This window comes from Syzygium oleosum, unplaced genomic scaffold (genome assembly GCF_021117445.2).
Source record: "Syzygium oleosum isolate NSW1041296 unplaced genomic scaffold, Sole_v2.1 Sole_v2.26, whole genome shotgun sequence".
Classification (NCBI taxonomy): Eukaryota; Viridiplantae; Streptophyta; class Magnoliopsida; order Myrtales; family Myrtaceae; genus Syzygium; species Syzygium oleosum.
The window spans coordinates 2,565,311-2,590,095 of NW_026607510.1; the positions used below are offsets into that span (position 1 = coordinate 2,565,311).

At 40.0% G+C, this 24,785-nt stretch overlaps 1 protein-coding gene and 1 pseudogene across 1 annotated transcript in view; one reads left to right on the forward strand and one right to left on the reverse strand.

Moving 5' to 3' along the window:
* Positions 1–21,333, reverse strand: part of LOC115682424 (F-box protein At3g07870-like) — a 63,307-nt gene extending 41,974 nt beyond the window's left edge. Inside the window, exon 1 of the mRNA XM_056303186.1 lies at positions 19,930–21,333. Coding sequence (XP_056159161.1) covers positions 20,215–21,333 — 1,119 coding nt within the window. The 3' untranslated portion in view covers positions 19,930–20,214. The remainder of the gene's footprint in view (positions 1–19,929) is intronic.
* A 1,579-nt stretch (positions 21,334–22,912) lies between these two features.
* On the forward strand, positions 22,913–24,391 carry LOC115682462 (uncharacterized; annotated as a pseudogene).
* The last annotated feature ends 394 nt before the right edge of the window (positions 24,392–24,785 follow it).

The following is a 24,785-nucleotide window of genomic DNA, read 5'->3' on the forward strand; positions in this document are numbered from 1 at the left end:
TCTAATGATATGAGGACTAGCTCTGTCTTTATGTTCTTTCAAAACAAGTTTCAAAATGAATTTTCAAAAAGTTTTTCATAGGACCATGTGCGTTACTTACTTTGTATGCAATTACTAATCATGTTTGTTACATGTCAGGCATGAGCATTCACATATCCATAATAGGTTCATATGTGACCCAAATCTTTTCGAGGAGATCACTTGTGATATTGAAATGGATAATGAAGATGAGGAATGGATCAGAAGAGAATGGATCCGTCATGAAGAATCAAAGCCACTCACGTTAGAAAAAACGATTACTGTTAATTTGTGTGATAAAGAAAATCCCAAAGAGGTTAAGATTGGAGAAAGTCTGCCCTCAGCAGAAACAGAAAGAATCACAGATTTGCTCAAGGAATATCAAGATATATTTGCATGGTCTTATGCTGACATGCCAGGCCTTGATCCAAGCATAATTAAACATGCTTTGCCAATTGATCCGAGTATTCCACCAAAAAAGCAAAAACTGAGGCGAACAAAGCCGGAACTGGCAAAGAAAATAGAAGAAGAGGTGATGAAATTGCTCAAAGTCGGTTTCATTGAAGCAGTACTATATCCAGAATGGGTTGCCAACATAGTACCTGTAATAAAGAAAGATGGTCGGGTACGGGTGTGCATTGATTATCGCGACCTAAATAAAGCAAGCCCTAAGGATGATTTCCCGCTTCCACATATCGATGTATTAGTGGATAGCACTGCTGGGTTCGAAACATTTTCATTCATGGATGGTTTCTCAGGATATAATCAAATTCTCACGAAGAAAGAGGATAAGGCGAAAACGTCCTTCATAACACCATAGGGCACATTTTGTTATAAGGTGATGCCTTTCGGTCTGAAAAATGCTGGTGCCACATATCAAAGGGCGATGGTAACTTTGTTCCATGACATGATGCACAAAGAAATCGAGATATATGTGGATGACATGATTGCAAAATCCAAACAAGGAGAAGATCATGTTGAGGTGCTTCGCAAATTGTTCGAGAGACTTATAAAGTATAAGTTGCGGCTGAAACCCAACAAGTGTGTATTTGGGGCAAAATCTGGCAAACTGCTAGGATTTGTGGTTAGTAACAGGGGCATCGAAATAGATCCTTCCAAGATCAAGGCAATATACGACTTAAAGACTCCTTCTACGGTAAAAGAAGTGAGAAGCTTGTTGGGGCGATTAAATTACATTGCCCGTTTCATATATCAGCTTTCTGAGACTGCTAAACCATTCTTCAAACTGTTGAAGAAAAATGCCAAAGTAAAGTGGGATGCGGAATGTCAACAAGCCTTTGACAAAATCAAAGAATATCTGGTATGCCCACCAGGATTGGTACCACCAATTCCTGGAGTCCCACTGATTTTATATTTGACGATTCACTATGAGTCGTTAGGAGCGGTGCTTGTGCAAAGAAGACCAAATGATGGTAAAGAATAAGCCATTTATTACTTGAGCAAGAAATTCACAACATCAGAGGTGAATTACCCAGCAGTTGAGAAGACATGCGTTGCATTGATTTGGGTATTACACAGATTAAGACAATACACCTTTCATCACCAAATTTTGCTAGTGACCGAGAATGATCCGATCAAGTACCTTCTTGAGAAATCCTCCTTGGTCGGGAAATTGGCAAAGTGGCAAGTTTTGTTATCTGAGTTCGACATCAGAAGTTCATCCCAAAAGTCAGTCAAAGGACGAGCGATAGTAGACATGTTGGCAAAAAATTAGCAGAATATTGCCAGTTCTGAAGAATGACTTGATGACCACATATTGACATTAGTCGACGACAAATGGACCATGTATTTTGACGGTGCAACCAACTTATCTGGATCAGGAACTGGGGCAGTACTGATCTCCCCAAAAGGCCAACACTATTCGGTATCTGCGAAATTGGTATTTCCATGCATCAATAATGTCGCTGAATACGAAGCATGCATTCTTGGCTTACAATTAGCCCTTTTAATTAGAGTAAAAATGTTGCAAGTATATGGAGATTCTATGCTCATCATATTGCAAACAACTGGTGAATGGCAAACTCGAGATGCCAAGCTAATTCCTTATCACAGATATTTAGAAGAGATGATAGAAAGTTTCGAAGAGATAACATTCGATTTTCTTCAAAGAGCCCAGAATCATTTTGCAGATGCTCTTGCAACTTTGTCATCCTTACTACAGGCTGAAGATGGTATGGATATAAAACCATTGAGAATCAATATACTTGAACAACCAGCTCATTGCATGATGGTCCAAGCAGAGTTCGACAACGAACCATGGTATCATGACATCAAGAGGTATCTTCAATCAGGAGAATTCCCTGAAGAAAGCCAATCAGGTGACAGGAAGTTTATAAGGAAGATAGCCAACAAATTCTTCCTCAGTGGTCAAACGCTCTACAAGAAATCATTTGATTCAACCCTATTAAGATGTGTGGATGCTACAGAAGCTGAACAGATCATGAAAGAAATTCATGAGGGTGAATGTGGACCTTACATGAATGGACATCTTCTAGCCCGAAAGATTATGAGATTGAGATATTATTGGATGACAATGGAATCAGATTGCATCCAACATGTGAGATGTTGCCATCAATGTCAAGTTTATAGAGACAAAATTAATGCATCGCCAAATGAGCTACATCAAATGTCCGAGCCATGGCCATTTTTAATGTGGGGCATTGACATGATTGGTCCCATCAACCCTAAGGCCTCAAATGGACACCGGTTTATCCTGGTTGCTATCGATTATTTCACTAAATGGATTGAAGCAAACTCCTACACAAATGTTACTGCCAAAAATGTCGCAAGATTCATCAGGCAGGACATCATTGCTAGGTACGGAGTTCCAAAAGCAATAATTACGGACAATGGCTCAAATCTAAATAAGAGAATTGTAGATGATTTACTTGAGCACCTCCATGTCCAACATCTGAATTCATCTCCATATCGTCCACAAATGAATGGAGCAGTTGAAGCGGCAAATAAAAATATCAAAAAGATACTGGCCAAGACATCCGAAAATTATCGTGATTGGCACGAGAGGTTGCTGTATGCTCTGATGGCATACCGGACTTCAATTCGAACATCAACTGGAGCAACCCCATTTTCCTTGGTTTATGGAATGGAAGCAGTGCTACCTGTGGAAGTAGAAATTCCTTCAAAGACGAGTGGCTAACTCCTTTAATCGAAAGGTGAAATCGAGGAATTTCAAAACAGAGGACTTAGTAGTAAGGAAAGTCATCTTCAATAATTCAGATCCTCGTGGCAAATTCACTCCGAATTATGAAGGTCCATACATTGTCAAGAAGGTTCTTCCTGGAGGAGCATTGATTCTTGTAGATATGACAGGAACAGAACTGGCATATCCTATAAATGCAGATGCTGTCAAGATTTTCTACCCATGAAATGAAGACAAACATTCAAGAAAAGAAGAAAGCAAAAAGAATCTGAACCAGTTGATGATTTCAGAATCCCCAATGGAGTTATCAAATAGTAGAGGGAAGTATCATTCCCAATTCTATTTTCCATTGATATCCTCTAATGTGCTTTTCTTTTTATCATCCCCAGAGAGACAAAGAAAAGGGAACAACAACAGAAGAATCCCCAGTGTAACCAAAGCAAAAGCATGCAAACAAGAGGGATATTGATAAATTGATCAGACACGTATCCCTAAATCATGAGGGCATGTGTTAAAGAGGTTGCCTTTCTAAGAGAAAAATCAAACTTTTTCTTCCCCAAGCGGAATGACACTAAGGCTGAGCAAAAACAAAACAAATTGTTTGAAAAGGAAAATACTTCAGAAATGTTTCAAAAAAAAATAATTTTGAAACACGCTTTCTTTGAAAACGCGCTAAGGCTGCGCATGACAACTTGCCAAACAGTGTTTGATTCTGTTCTTTTGTTCCCAGAATCAGTTTGGGAACAGAAATGCGTTTGTTTAATTTTTTGATTCTGGGCACAATTTTGTCAAAAATTGTTCCCATAATCAGTTTTCAAGAATAAAAAAAAAGTAGCTTCTTAATTCTATGAACAATTTTGAGAATCAATATTTTTTTCTTCTTCCTTTTCTTGGTTTTTCATGTAGCTTCTAATGTCCGGCCCGAGGACCGCCCTCGCCGGATCTGACGAGAATAAAATATTTTAATAAAAAATATTATTAATAAAAAATATTATTAAAATACAAAATATTTTACCGGCCATGGCAAAAAAAAATAAAAATATTATTAATAAAAAATATTTTACCGGCCATGGTCAGCGACCAGGCCATGGCAAAAAAAAATAAAAATGTATATTTTTAATAAAAATATTTTAATAAAAAATATTATTAATAAAAAAAATATTTTACAGGCCATGGCCGGCGATCAGGCCATAGCAAAAAAAAAGAAAAATATATATTTTTAATAAAAATATTTTAATAAAAAAAATATTTTACCAGCCATGGTCGGCGACCAGGCCATGGCCAAAAAAAATAAAAATATATATTTTGAATAAAAAATATTACTAATAAAAAAATATTTTACCAGCCATGGCCGGCGACCAGGCCATGGCCAAAAAAAATAAAAATATATATTTTGAATAAAAAATATTACTAATAAAAAAATATTTTACCAGCCATGGCCGGCGACCAGGCCATGGCCCAAAAAAATAAAAATGTATATTCTTAATAAAAATATTATTAATAAACAAAAATTTTACCGGCCATGGCCGGCAACCAGGCCATGGCCAAAAAAAATAAAAATATTTTAATAAAAAATATTATTAATAAAAAAAATATTTTATCGGTCATGGCCAAAAAAAAGAAAAAATACTTTTAATAAAAATATTATTAATAAAAAAATATTTTACCGGTCATGGCCGGCGAGCAGGCCATGGCCAAGAAGGAGGAAAAGAAAAAAAGAAAGAAATATTAAAATATTTAAAAATATTATTAATAAAAAGAAATTTTGTAGCGTTACCAAACGCATTTCTGTTCTTTTTCTATTCCAGGGATGGCATTTTTGGCCGTTAACAAACGCCTTAAAATGCTCAGAATCAATGCCGGGCACAGAATAAAAAAGAATCATTTCTGAGCAGAATCTATTCCCGGGCACAGAATCGTTGTCATGCGTAGCCTAAGCATTAAAATTCCCTAAAAAGGGATAATTTGACAAAAGGCTTTGAAAAATTTCATAGAAAAAGTTTGGATCAAATCGAATGGAAAGACCTTCAAATGATGAAAGGTCAGCCATATCCAAACACGTCCCTATACACTCAAAGTCAAAGTGTAGAGGTGAGTGAGAAAAATTCATCCGAAGGAAATAGGGGATATTCGCAATGATTACATGGATTGAAATGATGAAAGGCAATGATTTCACTATCCCAAACACATGCTTATCCCTTGCAAACCAAATTTAAGCCAAAACAGTAGAGAAGTTTTCCCAAAACAACCCTGTTAAGAACCACCCCACATTAGGGTAAATCAGGAGGTTTGTGGATTGATAGCTATGGAGAATAGGACCAAGAAAGATTTTATTGCATACTCTTGCATCAATCTTTCTGTGATAACTTCATATGAAGTTATATGGAAACTCAAGACATCCCAAGAGGAAGAAGAGCACTTCATTTCTTATACCCAAACACATTACCTTTGGCAAAGCCCAATTGAGCCTGAATATTCATTTCAAAATCCTAAATTCGTGATCATCTCTTCACACTGGAGCATAAGCATATGATCCACTTTAATAGATAGGAAACAAAAGGGCAGAACACAGAGTCCTTAGAATTCAAAAAAAGATTAAAGACAAAAGAGTCTAGGGCATGAAAAAGCAGTGTGCCTGGTAAAAGCAAAGCCAAATGCCCGAGAAAAATGAGAAAGAAAAGAGAGTGCAAAAGAAAGCTCAAAACGACAAAAAGTCGTTACAAAGCAAAGTCAAGATCATGAGAGATCATAGATCACAACAAGCGAGAATGAGCAAAAAGAAAAGAGATTGTGATGAATATTATAGGACTCTGATGTTCATAGAAGAAAAGATCTCTATGAAAAAAGAAGAAAAGAAAAAGTGGTGATGCCAAGAAGATCATCAATTTCATGAAAACCTTGAATTTAAACAAATGAGTCTTTTTGAGTCTACCCAATACGAACAATACAACCTCTCCCCAAAGACTCTTCAGATTGAGATGTTGAGAGTAGAAACATGACTTCATGACAAGAAGCCATCACTCAAAGAAGTGTATGCAATAATATCTTGTCTTATCCTCGAGGTTCTTAACTTGTAGACCCGAAGTCAGATATGATGAAATCCTTTTTCTTGGCCTCAGAATGCCTATCCTTTGAATAACCATTGACCAAGCCAACATTACAGTCCTCCGAAAGACTTTATCGGATCAATTGGATTGTATACATTGCGAACATCTCCAAACACCTAAGGATTGGTTAAGAGAGATAAAATTGAGGGATATCAGACAAGTCTCCCTTCAATCAGAGGAAGAAAGACCAAATTCATAGATTGAAATAAATCATTTCTAATGAAGGTCTTCCAAATGATCATTTCAAGCATTTCTTAAAAGATTGCAAGCATTTTGTTCAAATAATTCCTTGAAAAGGAAATTTGATTGGCTGAAATGCATTTAATACAAAGATTGCATATTTCAAAACCAGGTTTCAAAAAGTTTTTGGTCAACTTAAAACCAAATTTTCAAACAGTTTGTGGTAAGCTAAAGAAAAAACCACATTTTAAACAGTTTTGATCAATTTCAAAACTACTTTCCAAAATAGTTTTTGGTTAACTAAAAACCATACAAAGGTTAGTGAAACCTCAAAATCACATAACTAATGGTCAAGACATTCATTGTTTGAAGTCTTCCCAAAGTCCTACTGGTGAGGAACCACTAGGCAAATCTAAAGTCCTATTGGCGAGGAGCCTTTAGGCAATTTCCAAAATCCTACGGGTGTGGAACTACATGGCAAGTCTCCAAAATTCAAGTCCTATTGGCGAAGAGCCTCTAGCAATTTCCAAAACCCTACGGGTGAGGAACCACATGGCAAGTCTCCAAAATTCAAGTCCTATTGGCGAAGAGCCTCTAAGCAATTTCCAAAACCCTATGGGTGAGGAATCACATGGCAAGTCTCCAAAATTCAGGTCCTATTGACGAGGAGCCTTTAGCCAATTTCCAAAACCCTACGGGTGAGGAACCACATGGCAAGTCTCCAAAATTCAAGTTCTACAAACGAGGAGCCTTTAGGCAATTTTCAAAATCCTACGGGTGAGGAATCACATGGCAAGTCTCCAAAATTCAAGTCTTACAGGCGAGGAGCCCCTAGGCAAATTCAAACTCCTACAAGCGAGGAGCCCCTAGGCAAATTTAAAGTCCTACAGACGAGGAGCCCCTAGGCAAAATTCAAGTCGTACAGGCGAGGAGCCCCTAGGCAAATTCAAAATCCTACAAGCGAGGCGCCCTTAGGCAAAATTCAAGTCCTACAGGCGAGGAGCCCCTAGGCAAATTCAAAGTCCTACAAGCGAGGAGCCCCTAGGCAAAATTCAAAGTCCTACCGGCGAGGAGCCCCTAGGCAAATTCAAAGTCCTACAGGCGAGGAGCCCCTAGGCAATTTTCAAAGTCCTACAGGGGAGGAACCCCTAGGCAAATTCAAAGTCCTACAGGCGAGGAGCCCCTAGGCAAATTAAAGTCTTACTAGTGAGGAACCACTAGGCAAATTTCCAAATCCTCAAGCAAAGAGCCTCAGGCGTTCATGGTTCGTGAGTTCGTCTTTAAACCACGAAATCAGAATAACCATCATAATCATCACCACCATCAATTCATGCCCTGGGATAAGCAACAAAGAAACTCTCACAAACATATAAGTTTCTCTCCCTCAATCATTAAGAACTTTTCAAAATGTGTTCTGAAAAAAGAACCTTTGGATTAGATCACATATTTTAAAAGCAAGACCCTAATCAATTGTTGTGAAATTTTCATCTTATTCAGGTGTCACCTTGTCTTTGAGATCAACTTTTAACGAGTTCAATCTCAAAGAGAGGCAGCTGTTGACACCTAATTTTTAGCTCATTTTTCCATATTTTCAAAAATTTTAAAATTAGGACTAGGAATCTTGGCCAAGCCTAGAAACCTATTTCTAAACCCAAAAAATATTTTTTTAGCATTTTTCTGCATTTTTCCTTAATTTCTTTTAGTCAAAACAGGCGAGAAAATCAAGAAAAATAGCAAATGGAATCAGAAAATTCCATAAAAATATTCATTAGTCTTATTTTAAATCCAATTTCATGAATACATTTTCAATTTTGAAAAATCTCAATCGGGTATATATTTTTCCCAAAATTGGGCAAAATTAAACTCGAATTGAACAAAAAATGCAATTAAATTTTTTCTAGTCATTTTTAAGTCATAGTGCCTTCACACCAAATGATTCTGGGACCTTGAATTGCATAATGATCAGTCCAATTGCACAATATGACATAAAAATAAAAAAATCCCCAAAATTTGATTGAAAATTAAGAATTTTGAACCCAAATTGGGAATCGTGCCCAATATGAAATTGTTGAAATATGAAACAATCATTTCTAGGGTTAATCAGATGTGGGTAATTCAATTTTGGCATCAATTTTGCCTAATCAGGTCATTAGGACATCAAATTGAACAAAACCTATTAACCGGAATACAAAAATGAGAAAATCTTAGGCTCAATTATAATAAAAATTGGGGAAAATTATATAGTTGGGTTCGGAATATGATGGGGAACTCAATTTTGGGATTAAATTTGGAAAATTGGGTCAAAATTGGGTCGAATTTGTGAATTTAGACCAACCCGGATTGGCGGGTCGACCGGGTCAACCCGACCCGACCCGGGTAGGTCGTCTTCTCCACCCGACTTTGCCCGAAGTGCACTAAACCCAGAAAATACCAAATCAAACCTGCGACTTCACCGATCATTTCCAGCTATTTTGGCACGTGGAAATCGACTGGGCCAGCTGGAAAATCTCCAGCTGGCACCAGTAAACTGATTTAACCAATCGGTAATCGGTTTTAACCGAATTTGGGCGGGAAATTAATCAACAAAAATGAAGAAAAACTGAAGGAGAAGGAGGAGAACCTGTTCGACGAAATTCCATAAAGAGAGAGAGAGAGAAACCGAGTCAAACCAAAGAGAGAGAATCAGAGAGAGAGAGAGAGGGTTGTAGGTCATCCCACGAGTGTTCGGCGCCGCCCTAGACGGCGGAGTGCCGGCGAATCGTGAGTTGATCGTGACCTCCCCTCTCCGTTCCAATCGGGAAAGCCTGATCGCGAAGGCCTAAAACCGAGCATTTTCCGGCGCACTGAGACCTATTCCGGCGAAACCAAGACTACCAGGAGGAAGACCAAGTGTCAGGGAACGATCCTTGGGGCGCGGATCACTTCAACAATTTCATTTAATCATCGGACGAAGAAGGTAAACTTTGATCATGATCATTGTTTTCCAGAATTTCCAGAATGAATTTTTGCTCAAGCTTGTATGTTTCTTCGTGATTTTGTTATGATTGGTGTTCAAAACATGTTCTGACTTTATCTTCATTATTTGTTTGCACTTTGAATGGTTAAAAATGCATTAAAATCGAGTTGGCCATCATTGAAACCCCTCGTCGGAAACCCCGAGCTTCGCCGGAGCGCCACCCACGGCAAATGGCCGCTCAAGTTAGTAACCTCTTACCTTGTTTGATGTTTTGATGCCTGTTTTGAGTGAGCTAGATGGCTAGGGCGTGTAGGATAGTCATTTAGGTTCTGGAAAATGCAAGTTTTAGCCGGTGAAGGTTAATGTTCTTGAGACTAGATTTAGCCGGCCGATGGAGGTCCGACGACCATTCGATTAGGCTAGATTGGTAATGGATCATATGGACTTTATAATCAAATAATTGAAATGATAAAAATCCACCAGAAGGTCACCGGAGATCGACCCAAACCGGCGGCCTTGAGAACATCAAGTCCAGATTTATGCCCACCACCTGTTCGGCACAATGCCCCAATGAACAGGGGGGCGAAACGGTGCCGTTTCTGGCGTCGTGCTCGCCGGCAGGGGTGATCGGCACCGGCACCGGTGACGCCCGTTTCGTCCTCGGCGAGAAAATTTAAAAAAAATTATAAAAAAAAAATAAAAAATTAGAAAATTCTAAAAAAAAAAAAAAATCGCAAAAATTATTAAAAAAAAATTAGAATTTTTTTGGAAAATCAGAAAATTAGAAAATTTCATAAAAATTCAAAAATTTACAGAAAATTCATAAAAATTCAAAAATTTTCAGAAAATTCTTAAAGATCCAAAAATTTTCAGAAAATTCATAAAAATTTTGAAAATTCGGAAAATACAAATAAAAAATTTGAAAAATTTGGAAAATCAATAAAAATTAAAATATTGGAAAATTCAGAAAAATTTTCAGAAAACCATAAAAAATCAATTCTCGATTTTAAAAAAAATTCCGAAAAAAAAAATCAAAAAATTTGAAAATTCACAGAATGATCCAAAATCATTGTGGCCAGCCATAAAAAGTGAAATTTGAATTTTCGGAAGTGTCCAAGTGGCATTTTTAGAAAATTCCAAATTCAGGGGTTATAACCCCTAAAAAACCCTAAAACCCTAAAAAATGCACATCATGAAATGAACAAGCTTTTAGAGCTTCGTTAGAGTTTGGGTTGTTTTGATTGATTTTCGTTTTAGAGACCACTTAGGATTGATTGACTTGATTGATTTTGATAGTACGTTTAATACTTGTTTGGTTTTTCCTGTGATTAGAACGGATAGGATTAGTGGGTAAGCCTCGAAAATTCGCATGACATACTAGACATCATATCGTTCTTAGGTACCGAAAGGGCGTTAAGGATCTCAATTTGGGATCAATAACGTAACCAAATCCCCGTACTCAGAATCTTTGGTTCGTAGAATCGTGGTATTCTCCCGTACCTCGATTAGGTTTCTAGTCTACCTACCAATAATGACTAGTGGCGACTCCAAAATCACAAATTTAGAAATCACCTTCCATTGTCACGTGAGGTATGGTCTGGGAGAGACCCTTATACGGAAATACCTCCTTAGAGCGCAAATCCCGAAAACCCAAAAAAAAAAAAACGCGGCGCTACATTAGTCTTTTCATGAGTGATCAATTCAGAGCGAGATTTAACTAACAGTGCATCAATGAAATAATCATTTCATATATCTTGAAAATGGTCGAATTTTAGGATATCACAACTCTTCCCCTCTTACAGAAATTTTGTCCTCGAAATTTGGATTAACCAATGGTTCCTAAAAAAGATAGGGGTGCTCATGCCTCATTAATTCTTCGCTTTCCCACGTGGCTCCTTCTGTTTCATGGTGTAGCTAAATCACCTCAACCAAAGGGATCGTCTTGTTCCGCAGTACTTGTTCTTTTCTATCCTCAATCCGCATCGGTCTTTCCACGTACGACACTTTATCGTCCACGTCTATCTCTTCATAGTTCAGCACGTGGGTCGGATCAGGTTCATAGTTTCTTAACATGGACACGTGGAAGACGTCATGTACTTGAGCCAGTTTCAATAGCAAAGCTAGACGATAAGCCGAGATTCCAATTCATTCCAAAATCTCAAATGGTCCAACATATCTTGGGCTTAACTTTCCCTTCTTGCTAAATCGCGAAATTTCTCGCGTAGGTGACACTTTGAGGAAGACGTAATCCCCTACTTGGAATTCCAAAGGTCTTTGTCGTTTATCCGCATAACTTTTCTGACGGCTCTGGGCCGTCTTAAGCCTTTCTCTAATGATTTTAATTACCTCAACTGATTGTTGCACCAACTCCGGGCCAGTAATTCTTCTTTCTCCAATTTCGTCCCAACATATCGGAGTTCTGCATGCTCTACCATACAATACTTTAAATGGTGCCATTCTAATGCTCTGTTGATAGCTATCGCTGTAAGCGAGCTCAACGAGATGTAGTTGTTCCTCCCAACTGCCCTGGAAATTCAAAACTCAAGCTCGCAGCATATCCTCGAGAGTTTGAATTGTTCTCTCTGATTGTCCATTCGTCTGCGGATGATAAGCTGTGTTATACTACAGCTTCGTTTCCATGGCACTTTGAAGGCTTTTCCAAAATGTTGCGGTGAACTTGGGATCTCGATCCGAAGTAATAGTCACCAGTACTCCGTGCAAGCGAACAATATAGCACGTGAACAATATGGCGCGCATACAATTCCGCATATTTGTCCATGGTGAAATCCTTTCGTACGGCGATGAAATGTGTAGACTTAGTCAGTCTATCAACTACGACCCAAATATAGTCATTACCTCTATACTCCTTGGTAGACCCATCACAAAATCCATTGTGATATGTTCCCATTTCCATTCTGGGATCTCAAGAGGTTGTAGCAATCCACCGGATTTGCAATGTTGTGCTTTCACCTGTTGGCACGTTAAGCACTTAGCCACGTGCTTGGCAATATCCCCTTTCATGCCATTCTACCAATAATACTGGCGTAGATTTTGATACATCTTTGTATTGCCCGGATGAATATTGCAGTTACTACGGTGAGCTTTTGCCAAGATTTCTTCCTTAAGTTTTGCGTCATTAGGCACGCATAATCGTCCACGAAACTTTAAGATCCCGTCTTCAGATACTTGAAAGTCAGGTTTTTTCTTAGCTGCATCAATTTGTAGAATCTTTCAAATTTCAGGGTCTGAAGGTTGCGCTACTCTAATCCTGGTCTGCATTTCGGGTTCAATCCTGAGAGTAGCCATTAAACTCGAAAGGTGGCTTACCTCGAACTTGAAATCTAAATCCCGAATTCCTTCAAGCAAAATCCACTCTCGAACCATCATCTGCACGATCGATGACTTTCAACTTAGCGCATTGACTACCTTGTTAGCCTTACCAGGATGATATAGAATATCACAATCATAAGTCTTAAGCAGTTCCATCAATCTACGCTGCCTCATGTTCAATTCTTTTTGTGAAAACAAATACTTTAAGCTCTGATGGTCGGTATAAATGTGAAACTTTTCTCCGCACAAGTAGTGTCTCCAAATTTTTAGCACAAAAATTATCGCAGCTAATTCCATATCGTGCGTCGGATAGTTCAACTCATGAGGTCTTAATTGTCAGGACGCGTATATAACCACTCTTCCATATTGCATTAAAACGCATCCCAAACTTTTATACGACGCATCGTTGTATATCTCATAACCTCTGGAACCAGACGGTATCGTCAAAACAGGTGCAGTAGTTAGCTTATGCTTAAGATCTTGAAAACTACGCTCGCACTTATCCGTCCATTCAAACGTATCCTTCTTCAGCAATTGCGTCAAAGGCATGGCTGTCACAGAAAACCTTTCCACGAACCGTCTATAATAGCCAGCCAATCCCAAGAAACTTTGAACTTCAGTTACCATCGTTGGTCTTAGCCAATACATAACCGCTTCGATCTTAATTGGATCTACTGAAATTCCTTCATCAGAAATCACGTGACCAAGATAAGTCACTCGAGTTAACCAAAACTCGTACTTACTAAACTTGGCATACAGCTTATGATCTCGAAGGGTTTGTAGCATTGTCCTCAAGTGTTGTTCGTGTTTCTCTAAACTTCTCGAATACACCAAAATATCATCAATGAACACGATCATAAACCGGTCCAAATACTCCTTGAACACTCGGTTCATCAAATCCATAAAAAGCTGTAGGTGCATTTGTTAGACCAAACGGCATTACAGTAAACTCATAATGACCATAACGCGTTCGAAATGCCATCTTCAATATATCCTCCTTCTTAATCCTTAACTGATGATAACCCGTCCTCAGGTCTATCTTCGAAAATATCAAAACTCCTTGAAGCTGATCAAACAAATCATCTATCCTTGGTAATGGATACTTTTTCTTAACCGTCACTTGATTGAGCTGGCGATAGTCGATGCACAAACGCAACGAACCATCCTTCTTCCTTACAAACAAAACTGATGCTCTCCGAGGTGATGCAATAGGACGAATGAATCCTTTGTCCAGCAATTCTTGCATATGCAACTTTAATTCCTTTAGTTCCGACAACGCCATTCTGTAGGGTATTTTGGAAATCGGCTCTGTCCCAAGGGCTAACTCAATTACAAATTCTATTTCCCTTTCTAGGTGTAACCTAGGCTATTCCTCAGGAAAGACAGTCGCTAGATAACCTTGGCATCCTTCATCCAACAGCCTAGTTACTTCAAGCGACGAAATCAAAGAGATCGAGGTTCCTCCTCTGTTTCCCACAAATTCATATCTAGAATGACCAATCGGATTAAATTGGATCATCATGTTGCAACAATCCACTACGGCTCTTTGCTTCACGAGCCAGTCCATCCCGATGATGACATCAAAGTCATACATCGCTAAAACCGCTAAATCTATCACTTTCTCCCTACCACCAATATTATCTTACAGCCTGGACACCCTATCGTAACCAACACTTCATCCTTTAGTGGGGTGGTAACACAAAGAATTACTTCTAAAGGTTTCGATTTAAGCCCCGCTAACTTAACAAACTACTTAGATATAAATGAATGTGAAGCCCCCAGATCAAACAGTGCATAAGCAGCATGATCTTGAAGAGAGACCATACCTGTAATCTCGTTAGGCGAATCCTCCGCCTCCTTCCTAGCTATAGTGTACACTCTTCCCTGTGCCTGCGGCCGATTCAGGTTGTTCTGTGGAGCATTCCCAGCCGGTTTTCCCACTTGCGGATGCTGAGGTTGCGTCCATGACTGTCGATAGGGACAATTTCTCGCAATGTGGCCTTGTTGGCTGTAGTCAAAACATGCTCCAATCCTAGACGGACATGGGCTGTTCCGTGTTTCCTCTCATAGAATCGGCACCTGCCATCGAGTTGTATGCCAGTTTCCCAATGCCATTCTTCTTGTTGGGGGGAATAGAATGCCTTCCTCCAGTTATTGGTCTCTTCCCGAACCGACGATTATCCCGGTTAAATGCAAACCGCAATCCGGATGCGGCTGTCGTTTCAGCCAAATTCCTCTCAGTCAGCTAGGCCCTCTCGTATAACTCATCAAAATCCTTGAGATTCAGGGGCACCAGTTGGTCCTTGATTTTCGATTTCAAACCATCTTGGAATCTCCTCGCTCTGTCCACCAGGTCCTCAATTAAACTCGGTACGTACCTAGAGAGTTCTGCAAACTTCGTTTCGTGTTGGTCAACTGACAGTTGGTTCTAATGGAGTCGTTGGAACTCACCCATATTTTGTTCTTATGCACTGTCCAAGAAGTACTTTCCATTGAAAGCTTCGACGAAGGCACCCCACACCAGGGCCGTACCTTCGGGGAAAACCCTTCCTTGGGTAGCTTCCCACCAAGTGCTAGCATTACCTTGCAGTTGGTAAATAGCCAGCGTTACCTTATCTTCCTCAAAACACCTCAGCAATGCAAAAAATTTCTCTAGCTCCTTGATCCAGAGGGTTGCGGCCTCAGGATCACCTGGCCCATTAAACTTTAGCGGCTTTAGTTTCAGAAACTGCTCGACCAGTTTATGCATCGGTCGATCCCCAATCCCGTTCCCAGCTAACGGGACTTCGACAAGTTCGGCGGTAGTAGCGGCAACAGCAGCAACATCAGCTTGGTTCTAAGCTTGCTGCCCCACCATAGTTTCTAGGACTTGTAGGATCCTATCCAATCTGCGATCCTCCGGTGCCCTTCCTACGGCACCAACCAAACTGGGCATTGCCCTTCCCCTAGGAGTCCTCGGATCAGGATTGCTCATCTTGTAGGATTTTCACAGAAACCTGCTTTCCAATTCCAACACGGAATTAGAAACCATGAATAACCCGCTTATAACAAGAGAACCAAATAGTCAAGCACAGGCACAAAGTGTTTTCCTAACTAACTATCTTAAAACCCATCGCACCTTATCACTCCAGTTAATGACCAGGCTCTGATACCAATTAAACAAGGATGTCACGCCCCGACCCTCGAGCACGCGACGACCCCTATTCACTTAGGTGGTGACGACGAGGGCTACTCGTGGCTCAGTCCGGAAACGACGTGAGGTGGTGACGACGGCATGGACAGCAGCTCAGTAGTTTCAGTGGGGGCTGGTTTGGCTGGCGGTGAGGGTGAACCGTCAAGGAAATGGCTCGGACGGACGGCACACGGCGAGGGGGCAGTCACGGCGCTTGGTGGGTGGCTTCACGGCAGCAAAACGGCAGCCAAGGGGGTTGTGGTGCTCAGCTCGGCCGAAGGAGGAGAGAGGTGGGAGAGAGAGGGGGCGAAAATGAGAGGAAAAGAGAGAGAGATAGAGAGTTTGGGAGATATTTTCTTTCTAGATAGGCTTCCTCTTCAAGCCAAGTTCAAGTCCCAAAATTCATCATTTCCTTCCATAAATAACCAGGACTTTCAGTCCTCTTTGTCACTTCTCATTTAATGCTAGAACGGCAAAATGGTCATTTCACAAAGTATAGTATAAAATACTATGTGTATACGGACTAGAATTTTGTATGGGCTCGTATAATTGAGTTTGGGCTTAAAAGGATAAAGAATGGGCTTGAAAAGTTTATGGGCTCAATTTGGGCTTGAAAATGGTAAAGTGAGCTTAGTGGGCCTCATTGGGCCCAAGTGGCCGAAGCACACTTTGGGCGTGAGGCCCAATGGGCCTTCGCGAGGCCCACTTCCTCGTAGGCTCCAATTCTCGGCCCAAAATTTCCTTTTCCGAGAATTTCGAACAAACCGATAAATCGGAGGATTAACGAGGCAACGTCCAATAAGTTAGTCATGAAATCATTGAAAGTTCGATACCCAAATTCGGATTCTAATTTATGGTCAAAATCAATCAATTGCAACTTTAGTATACCTCAAACTAACGGGCGACTTTTAGGAGTTATGTGTATTCGACCCGTGGTTGATTTGATATCAAACTACGTTTAAGCTTTCTCGAGTTATGGTTGACCTCGGTTGTCATGTAATTGCGAGGGGTCAATCGCTAGTTCAGAAGTACACGATCATTAGGAATTGGTTTAGGGTCGTTCGCAATTCATATAATGGTCAGGCAGAATCACCCACGATCCGATTATATACTATTGGTGAACCATTCTATAACCATTTCTTGATCGGTCTATAATGGCTCAAAATTGTCCTTCGTCAATCCTTATGATCGAATTGTCAATCCATGATCGAGTTCTTAGGTCGTGCGTACTTAATTCCTTAACAGCCTTTCCCAATTAGTTAGTCCTCTTATGAGTGATCAATTCTGAGCGAGATTTAACTAACAGTGCATCGATGAAATAATCATTTCATATACCTCGAAAAAAGGGTCGAATTTCAGGATATCACACTTCTCATATAACTTGAACAACTATCATATGGTATATACCAAGGTTAGAACCGGATCAATAATGATGACCGAGAGAAGTCTCGACTAAATGCTTTGAGTGTCGCGGAGACAACCATGTATTTCACATATTGATCTTTGAGAGAAGAAATCGTGATGCAAAGAAAGTAGGATTTCGGGGTAACCAAATGTTTACATCATAAGAAAAGAGTAATAATAGAGAGGACGATTGTCATGATATCTGCAAGCGAAAGAATCACTTCATTGTATTGGAAACCTGCCGGATGCATCCAAGCTAGAGCATGGATGAAGTACATGTTAGAGCATTCTCATGGACCCTCTCAAATTTGCTACCACAACTGTGATTATCAATCCATAACACCGGCAACGATCTTTATCGACACCGATTGAGATCCTTTGCAAATTTCCATTGAAAGAGATCCTTGAGCCGTCGCTCAGCTTGCACCTGAAATTGAACCATGGATTTGTACTAAGGCTATAAACATGGACTTCAGTGACTAATATACCCCAGTATCATCCATATTTATTAGGAAAACAAGTAATTATTAATGACCTGAAGTCATTAATCTTGTCGTTGTATCCAAATCCTAGAACCACGTACACGTCAACAAACGAATGATCTGAAGGCAAACTCAAAATTGCCTCGTGCTTTCTAGTGAATAAATTCCCTTGAAATATCGTCTCATTGCGAACTTCAGCATTAGCATTAGCAATGCAGATCAATCAATTGCAGGAACCTAGGGCACCACAATTGACTATAGGGCTAATGAATGGAAATTCGATTTCTAATTGAGAAGCCGGAGTAAGAACTTATCTAGATACAGAGAGCTCATTCGATTGCGAGAAAAGTACCAATCTGTGAGAAAAAAATACCAATTTGTGCAATTGAGATTGCCTCACTTCAAGTGCATGGCCGCAAAGGTAGGATCTTCGATCATGCAATGCCACGATTTGGAGATGCATTTGAATCTCATGAGAGGCTTCATCGGCAATCTATCTCATGAGGGAGGTTCTTCTCCGATCAAGGCGAATCTAGGCAAAAAGCTCTGAAACCAAGATTGATTCTGATCAAATTAAGATTAATTTTGTGAAAAATAAATGTTATGATCTCCAGGAAGAGGACTAAGCGTTGCTCATCATGCTTAGTCTCTGTGTTGTCTGTCGAGTTCAATTTTGTAACCCTAGACTTCTTATATTATGGCTTAGAGGGAATAAAATCTCAATATCACAAGAGAATAGAGTGACGCTATAATTATAGCAAAAACGGATCTATTTATCCCTCTCTGTCTCATGGCCGTCCGAGGCCAGCTCGAAGGCCACATAAAGACCTTTGACGGCCATTTCCGATTGATCTCATGGTGATTAACACGGTCTTCAACCGTGAGGGCCAGGGCAGCGATCAAGATTGACCCTGAAGCCCCCCAACAGCCTATATCCTGCTAATCTTTTTGTATCTTTGTCTATCCAAGTTATGCACTTAAAGTCATAAACTAGAATTGATGTTTCGGATTAAACCGCATGTGATTTTTACGAATGAATTTTTAAAGATTCCTATTGATGAAACCTCACATTCACAATTTAAACGTTATCATTGGTTTATAATTCCATTTTTTAAACATTATGTTTTACAAATTAAAGTCAAAACAAAATGAAAAGAAACTTATGTCTTTTTATGGGGGCTCACACTTGATATTAGTAGTTTGCGGTTGGATTCAAATTTTTTTAAATTAAAATGTCTAGTTTGAGTTAATATGTAGTCCAAGCCGAACCACGAGCACGCCAGATACAATTGAGCACGAGGGTTGTCTTGATTTGTTTTTACTATCCCTGTCATTAAATTATGTAGATAATTATAAGCACACCACGTATCCTTTTGAAGTAAAAAACGATCAATCTAAGAACATGTTCCACAGAAGCCGCACCTTGACCATGAAGCAAATTGTTTCTAGACTTCCACATAAACTATGCATTGGCATTCCTAAGAAACTTCAACATCACTTTCTGCTGTTCTATGCCATTTTCCATTTTTGCAAGAGCCAGGTGAACTCGGATTGCCAATCACCCGAATTCCTGTTAATAAAGAAGAGCTCCAGCACCTGGCACCAGACTTTAGAAGAGAATTGCAATTTAAAATCTCTTTCCCAGATGTCTTTCCTAGGAGGAAGCAAACAGATTATCTCATCTACAGACCACATTCCCAGATGGCTTGACGTGCAAAATGATCAGTGTATCACAAGACGAAGTAAGACTTCCGACCCACGAATCATTTGGGGGGAAAAAAGATTGTCCTAATAATACAGTTTCCAATGTTTCCTTAATCCATTAATGCAGCTGTCTGCATAGATCAATACATGAGCTTACTAGGTATGCATTGCCAGTGCTACCAAAAATTCTTGAGATAGGAAACAATATATGGTAGTATGTAGTTGCACCAGTAGCAATACCCAGAGATCCAGATGCGTGATTCAGATAGTGAATAGTTTGGTCCTACAGAAGCTGAAAAATGCTTGTGGTGGCAAAGAATCGAACACACACATGCATAGCATTTAAAAAGCTTCGTCATTTTTTTCTGCATCGTCTAAACTCTGCTAGTACTGACAATGCTGAAGTTGTAGATGCAGTCTTGAGTTGCATACTTTCACTCATACGGAGAACAAACTTCACTAGTCTAAAGAAAAAATAAAGTGAAAATGAAAATGCATATTAAAGCTTGCAAGAAGTACCAAAAGTAAATGGGCACCACCTCACTGCATAAGCTCGTCATTTCGTGGCCAGAGCATATATGTATAAAGCCATCTCTTCTCAATTCAGATGTAACTTTCAACTTTTCTACAAGCAGAATCAATCTTTCGTACTGATAAATGTAGCAGCAATCGAGTCATATTTAAAGTGAAACGAGGCTCTCTACGACGGTGAACAAATCGCATGTCCTCCATGACGGAAGATTTGCGATTTGTCCCGTGATCGGATTCCAAGAAAGCCGTTCTCCACCAGATATTTCAATAAGAAGCTCACCATTCCATGTGAAGCCATCAAATCCTACTACCGGTCGACTAGCCTCAAAAGTATACAGCTTAGTCCAAGACTCAGGCACGCCGTAGTCTCTCATAACCCAGACAGAACAAACGGAATCCGAATCAGGATGATCAAGTGCCTCCCCACCATTAATGAACACAGCCAGCGAGTCATTCAATACTGCCATATACATACACGACAGTAAATAGACACTGTCTACGGGAAAAATCTCTTCCAACAGAGCCATTCCGTCAAACACCTCACCTGCGACATCGAACGAGACTATTGACCCGTATCCACCCTCCTTTCGATAGGAAGCGAACCAGTGCAAATTCCCATTCAAGAAGACCGCTCTGTTGTCCTGGCGACGAAAAGCAGGAGCCTCACCCTCCAGACTTCTCCAGGAATCTGTACGGTGCGAATAAATCTCGACTCGACCAAAGCGACTAAAACAATCATCTGGAGAATGGAGAATCCTCACAATCTTATAGTCGATCGACCTAGCGTCGAAGGCAAACCCCAGAACCATATGACCAGTCTCTGTATCCGGACCGGGTCGTCGAACCGCCTTGTGCTTTCTTGTGAATGGATTCCACAGATGCATAGCCCGACCATAGCCGTCTCTGGAACATTCGGTGACGCAGATCAAACCATTACACGAACCAACGATGCGGTAGCCGCCGGGAGGAGTAGTAACAAACGGAATTTCGGTTTGCGACCGGGAAGGCAGAGCAAGAGACTCGTGGGACAACAGAGAGCACAGGTTCTGGACAGGACCGCACCAATCTCGACACAAGAGATACCAACGGGAGGCATCGACAGCAGAGTGGCGCAAGTGGAGGGCCACGAAACGAGGGTCGTCGATGGTGGAACGCCATGAACGGCTAACACACCTGAATCGGAGGAGAGATTCCACCGGCAATCGCTTCAGGACCTCGACGGCGACGTCGTGAGGGAGCTGCGGGTCGTCGTCGGAGGAGGAACTCATGGCGATGGCGAGGGGTGGAGAAGAGAAGCGAGCACGAACGATTCTAATCGATAGTAATTAATATTGTAATACTAATAGTCAATCTTATAAAGCATATAAAATTCTCATATACTCTTCCTTAAGAAATATATGAAAATTATCCTCTCTTCCGCATATTCTTACCTAATAGCGACTGTCATTATGTCTTAAATAGAAATATACAAAACAACGGGTGCACTCCCATCAAGGTAGAATTTTAACATCTTTTACTATAGTATTAACCCAGTTTAATATGTCTGACAAAAAAAAAACAGAAAACCTAGTTTAATATGACAAAGAGAAACTTTTTGACTAATGTACATTCTCCTACTGTATTAGCGTAACCCTACTCCATCTCTATAAATTTATTTCACAAATTAACATGGTTTTGCGTGCATGACAAGAAAAATCTGCTAGTTCAAAGTTTAGTACTTTACTTAGTCAAGTTCAACTCCAACGCTCAAAGTGATGAGTTGCCTTAGGAGTGTGTAACCGGACCGGGTTTATTCAGAAATCGAATCGGCCTACCCGAAAAACAGGTTTAGGAACCGGTTCCTGTTTGAACATGTTTGGGAATCAGTTCCATTTTGTGGGAACCAGTTAGAATTGGTTCGGTTTCCGATTCCAATTGAAAACCCACCTGGACTAGTTTTAGAACCGGTTTTATATGGAGGTCCACTTGCAATTTTATATGGCCAGAATTCAAAGTATTCTGTCATAAAGGATGAGGGAGGTGATCATTATTTGCAGATAGTCTAACTCAAGGGCTTGTAAGCATTATAAGGGCAATTTTTTCTGTAACGAAGAAACTACATATTCAATTGGAACCTATGTTGTTTTATCACGTCCATTAAATTATTGAGACTAAGATAATATGTTTTTGTATGAATACTTAAGATTGTTTGCATAGTCAAACTTATAACCTTTTATTTGAGTTATAAGTTTTCTTATTTGCTACTCGGAAAAAATGAAACCAAAAAAAGGAATAAAAAAAAGGGGCTTTCGGGTAAATCCTGTAACTAGACCGAAAAAACAAAGTAGGTTCCAAAACAGGGTCTAGAGCAAATAGAGTAGGTTTCAGGTTCCAAAAACTAGGAACCGGTTATAACAAGATCGGTTTCAAGTTCCAGGTCTGGAACCGACCCACCCTGAAACCGATCACCCCTAAGTTGCCTCATTGCTTACCCAAATTGGCATTGAATTAGTCAAATCCAATGAACTTGTCAGCTTCCGCATGGAAAATGAAAAATTCAAAGTCACCGGTTTTGTTTTTTTCAAAAGAAAATTATATTCGTTGTTCAAAAGGATACAAGAGAAGTACATAGATTTTTATGGTAAAGCAAATCGAAGTAGAGCAAAACCCAGAATACAACAAAATAAAGCCAAATTCAGAAAACAAGCAGGATCAACAGAGCACCGGCTAGGACAAGCACACACTCGTTCCATAAAAATTGATCTGTCAAGCAAAATAATCGGCGGCCGATGACTAGATTTCATATCATCATCAGCACATGTCGAAAATTCCTTCTCCAATAACTACGGCGTTGCCAATTGGTGGGGCATGCCTAGGTTTGGCTTCCTCTATACTATCGTAGTACGGAGACAACCAAAACGGGCTAAAAAAAAAGATATAACTTTTGGAAGAGCAAATCATTATAGTTCAGAGAGACTTCTACAATCATCATTGAAATTGGAGGTAGAGGATGTGTACACAGATATCAAATTCCCGAAAACATTATTAAACTTTCAAATCTAAATCCGGAAAGAAAAGCTTCTAGATCTAAAACTAAAGCAAGAGAATTCAAACTCTCAGATCTAGAATTAGACCGGGAGAAGAGATCTCCCAAATAGAGATCGGGAGAGAAGAAAAAATAAGAAAAAACAAACATACTCAAACAAAATTAACAGGAGGGAAGGGTGAGACTAGCTCAAACCCTCTCCATGGCTGAAGCTTGAAGAAGATGATGGAGAGAGGAGAGAAACTTTGGGTTCTTTTATTAGTTTGAGAAAACACAGTCGTTTCTCTATCTAATATATTACACCAACACCAAAGACCCTTAGAAGCAGTGTAACAAGAATAAAAGAAGTTGTATAGACAGGGTGGGTCTATTTGACAAGAAGGCAGAGACCTTCCTACAAGCCAGGCCAACTTATCCAAGTGAGTGGCACTTGATGCTCGCCGCCCGCACCTCTCATTACTCTCTGGCTTGGGATATTGGCACCGGCAATGGTCAAGCTGCTCTTGGCGTTAGTCTCTCTCTCCCTACACGATTTCTGAGCAAGAATATGTTGGATCAAATAATAATGGCGACGTGATTCTCCAATGGGGAAATACAATCCTTCACTCATCAATTAAAATCTTTCCTGCTTGACTGACCACAAATATGTTCGTAAAATAATTCTACCAGGTTGCAGAGCATTGCCGGCAAGTGATAGCGACCAACCTTAGTGAAGCTCAACTAAGTTTCGCAATGCCACATCCTCGAGTTCGCTACGTGCGCACTCCACAATCTATGTCAGAGGATGAAATGGTGGCCCTGATGGGGGGCAAAAATCGTGTCGATCTGATCACCGTTGCTACTGCAGTGCACTGGTTTGACCTCTCAAAGTTTTACAAGCTGGCCAAACGCCTTCTGCGTAGACCAGAAGGTATACTAGCCATATGGGCTTATAATGACATGGTCGTTAATCCCGAATTCAACACTGTAAGTAAGCGCCTCTGGGAAGCTTCTATGTAGTTTGGCACTCGGATGCCAAGTACGTAATTGACGGGTATAGAAATCTTCCCTTTCCTTTTGAGAGTGTGGGCTTAGGCCACGAGGGAAAACCGATGCAACTCGACATTCTAAAGGAGCTCCTGTTCAAAGGGTACTTGAAATACATAAAATCGTCATCAGCATTTGCCTTGGCCAAGGAACAAGGGGTGGATTTGTTATCTGAAGAAGTGATTAAAGAGCTTGAGAGTTCTTGGGGAGAGCCTACTACGGTCAGAACTGTCACCTACAAGGCTTTCATGCTTACAGGAACAGTCACAGAGTAAGTCTCCTCAGTTGTATATTTGCTTTGCATGATTAGATTTCTTCAATCAAAAGTTCGACCTTTCTCCACCAATGTTTCCCAGTTTCTCTTTCCACATAACTTGAACCGCTAATATATGACAAATACCAAGGTTGGAATTGGGTCATCCAGTTATCTGCATAGCTGCTGAACAAAGCACGAATCGTGACGACTGAGAGAAGTCTCAACAAAATGCTTCCAATGAATGGTCAGGCTGCAAATTTGAAATTTAAATGATCATTCGAAAAGTTGTGAAACTAAAGTGTATTTTCTGTAGTAGTTATGGAATATCTAATTTCCATTTTTCACATTCAAAGTAGAATTGTTCTAGCTCGGAGCAGCAAGTAATAAACCGAACCGGTATTGAAGGCTGAAGC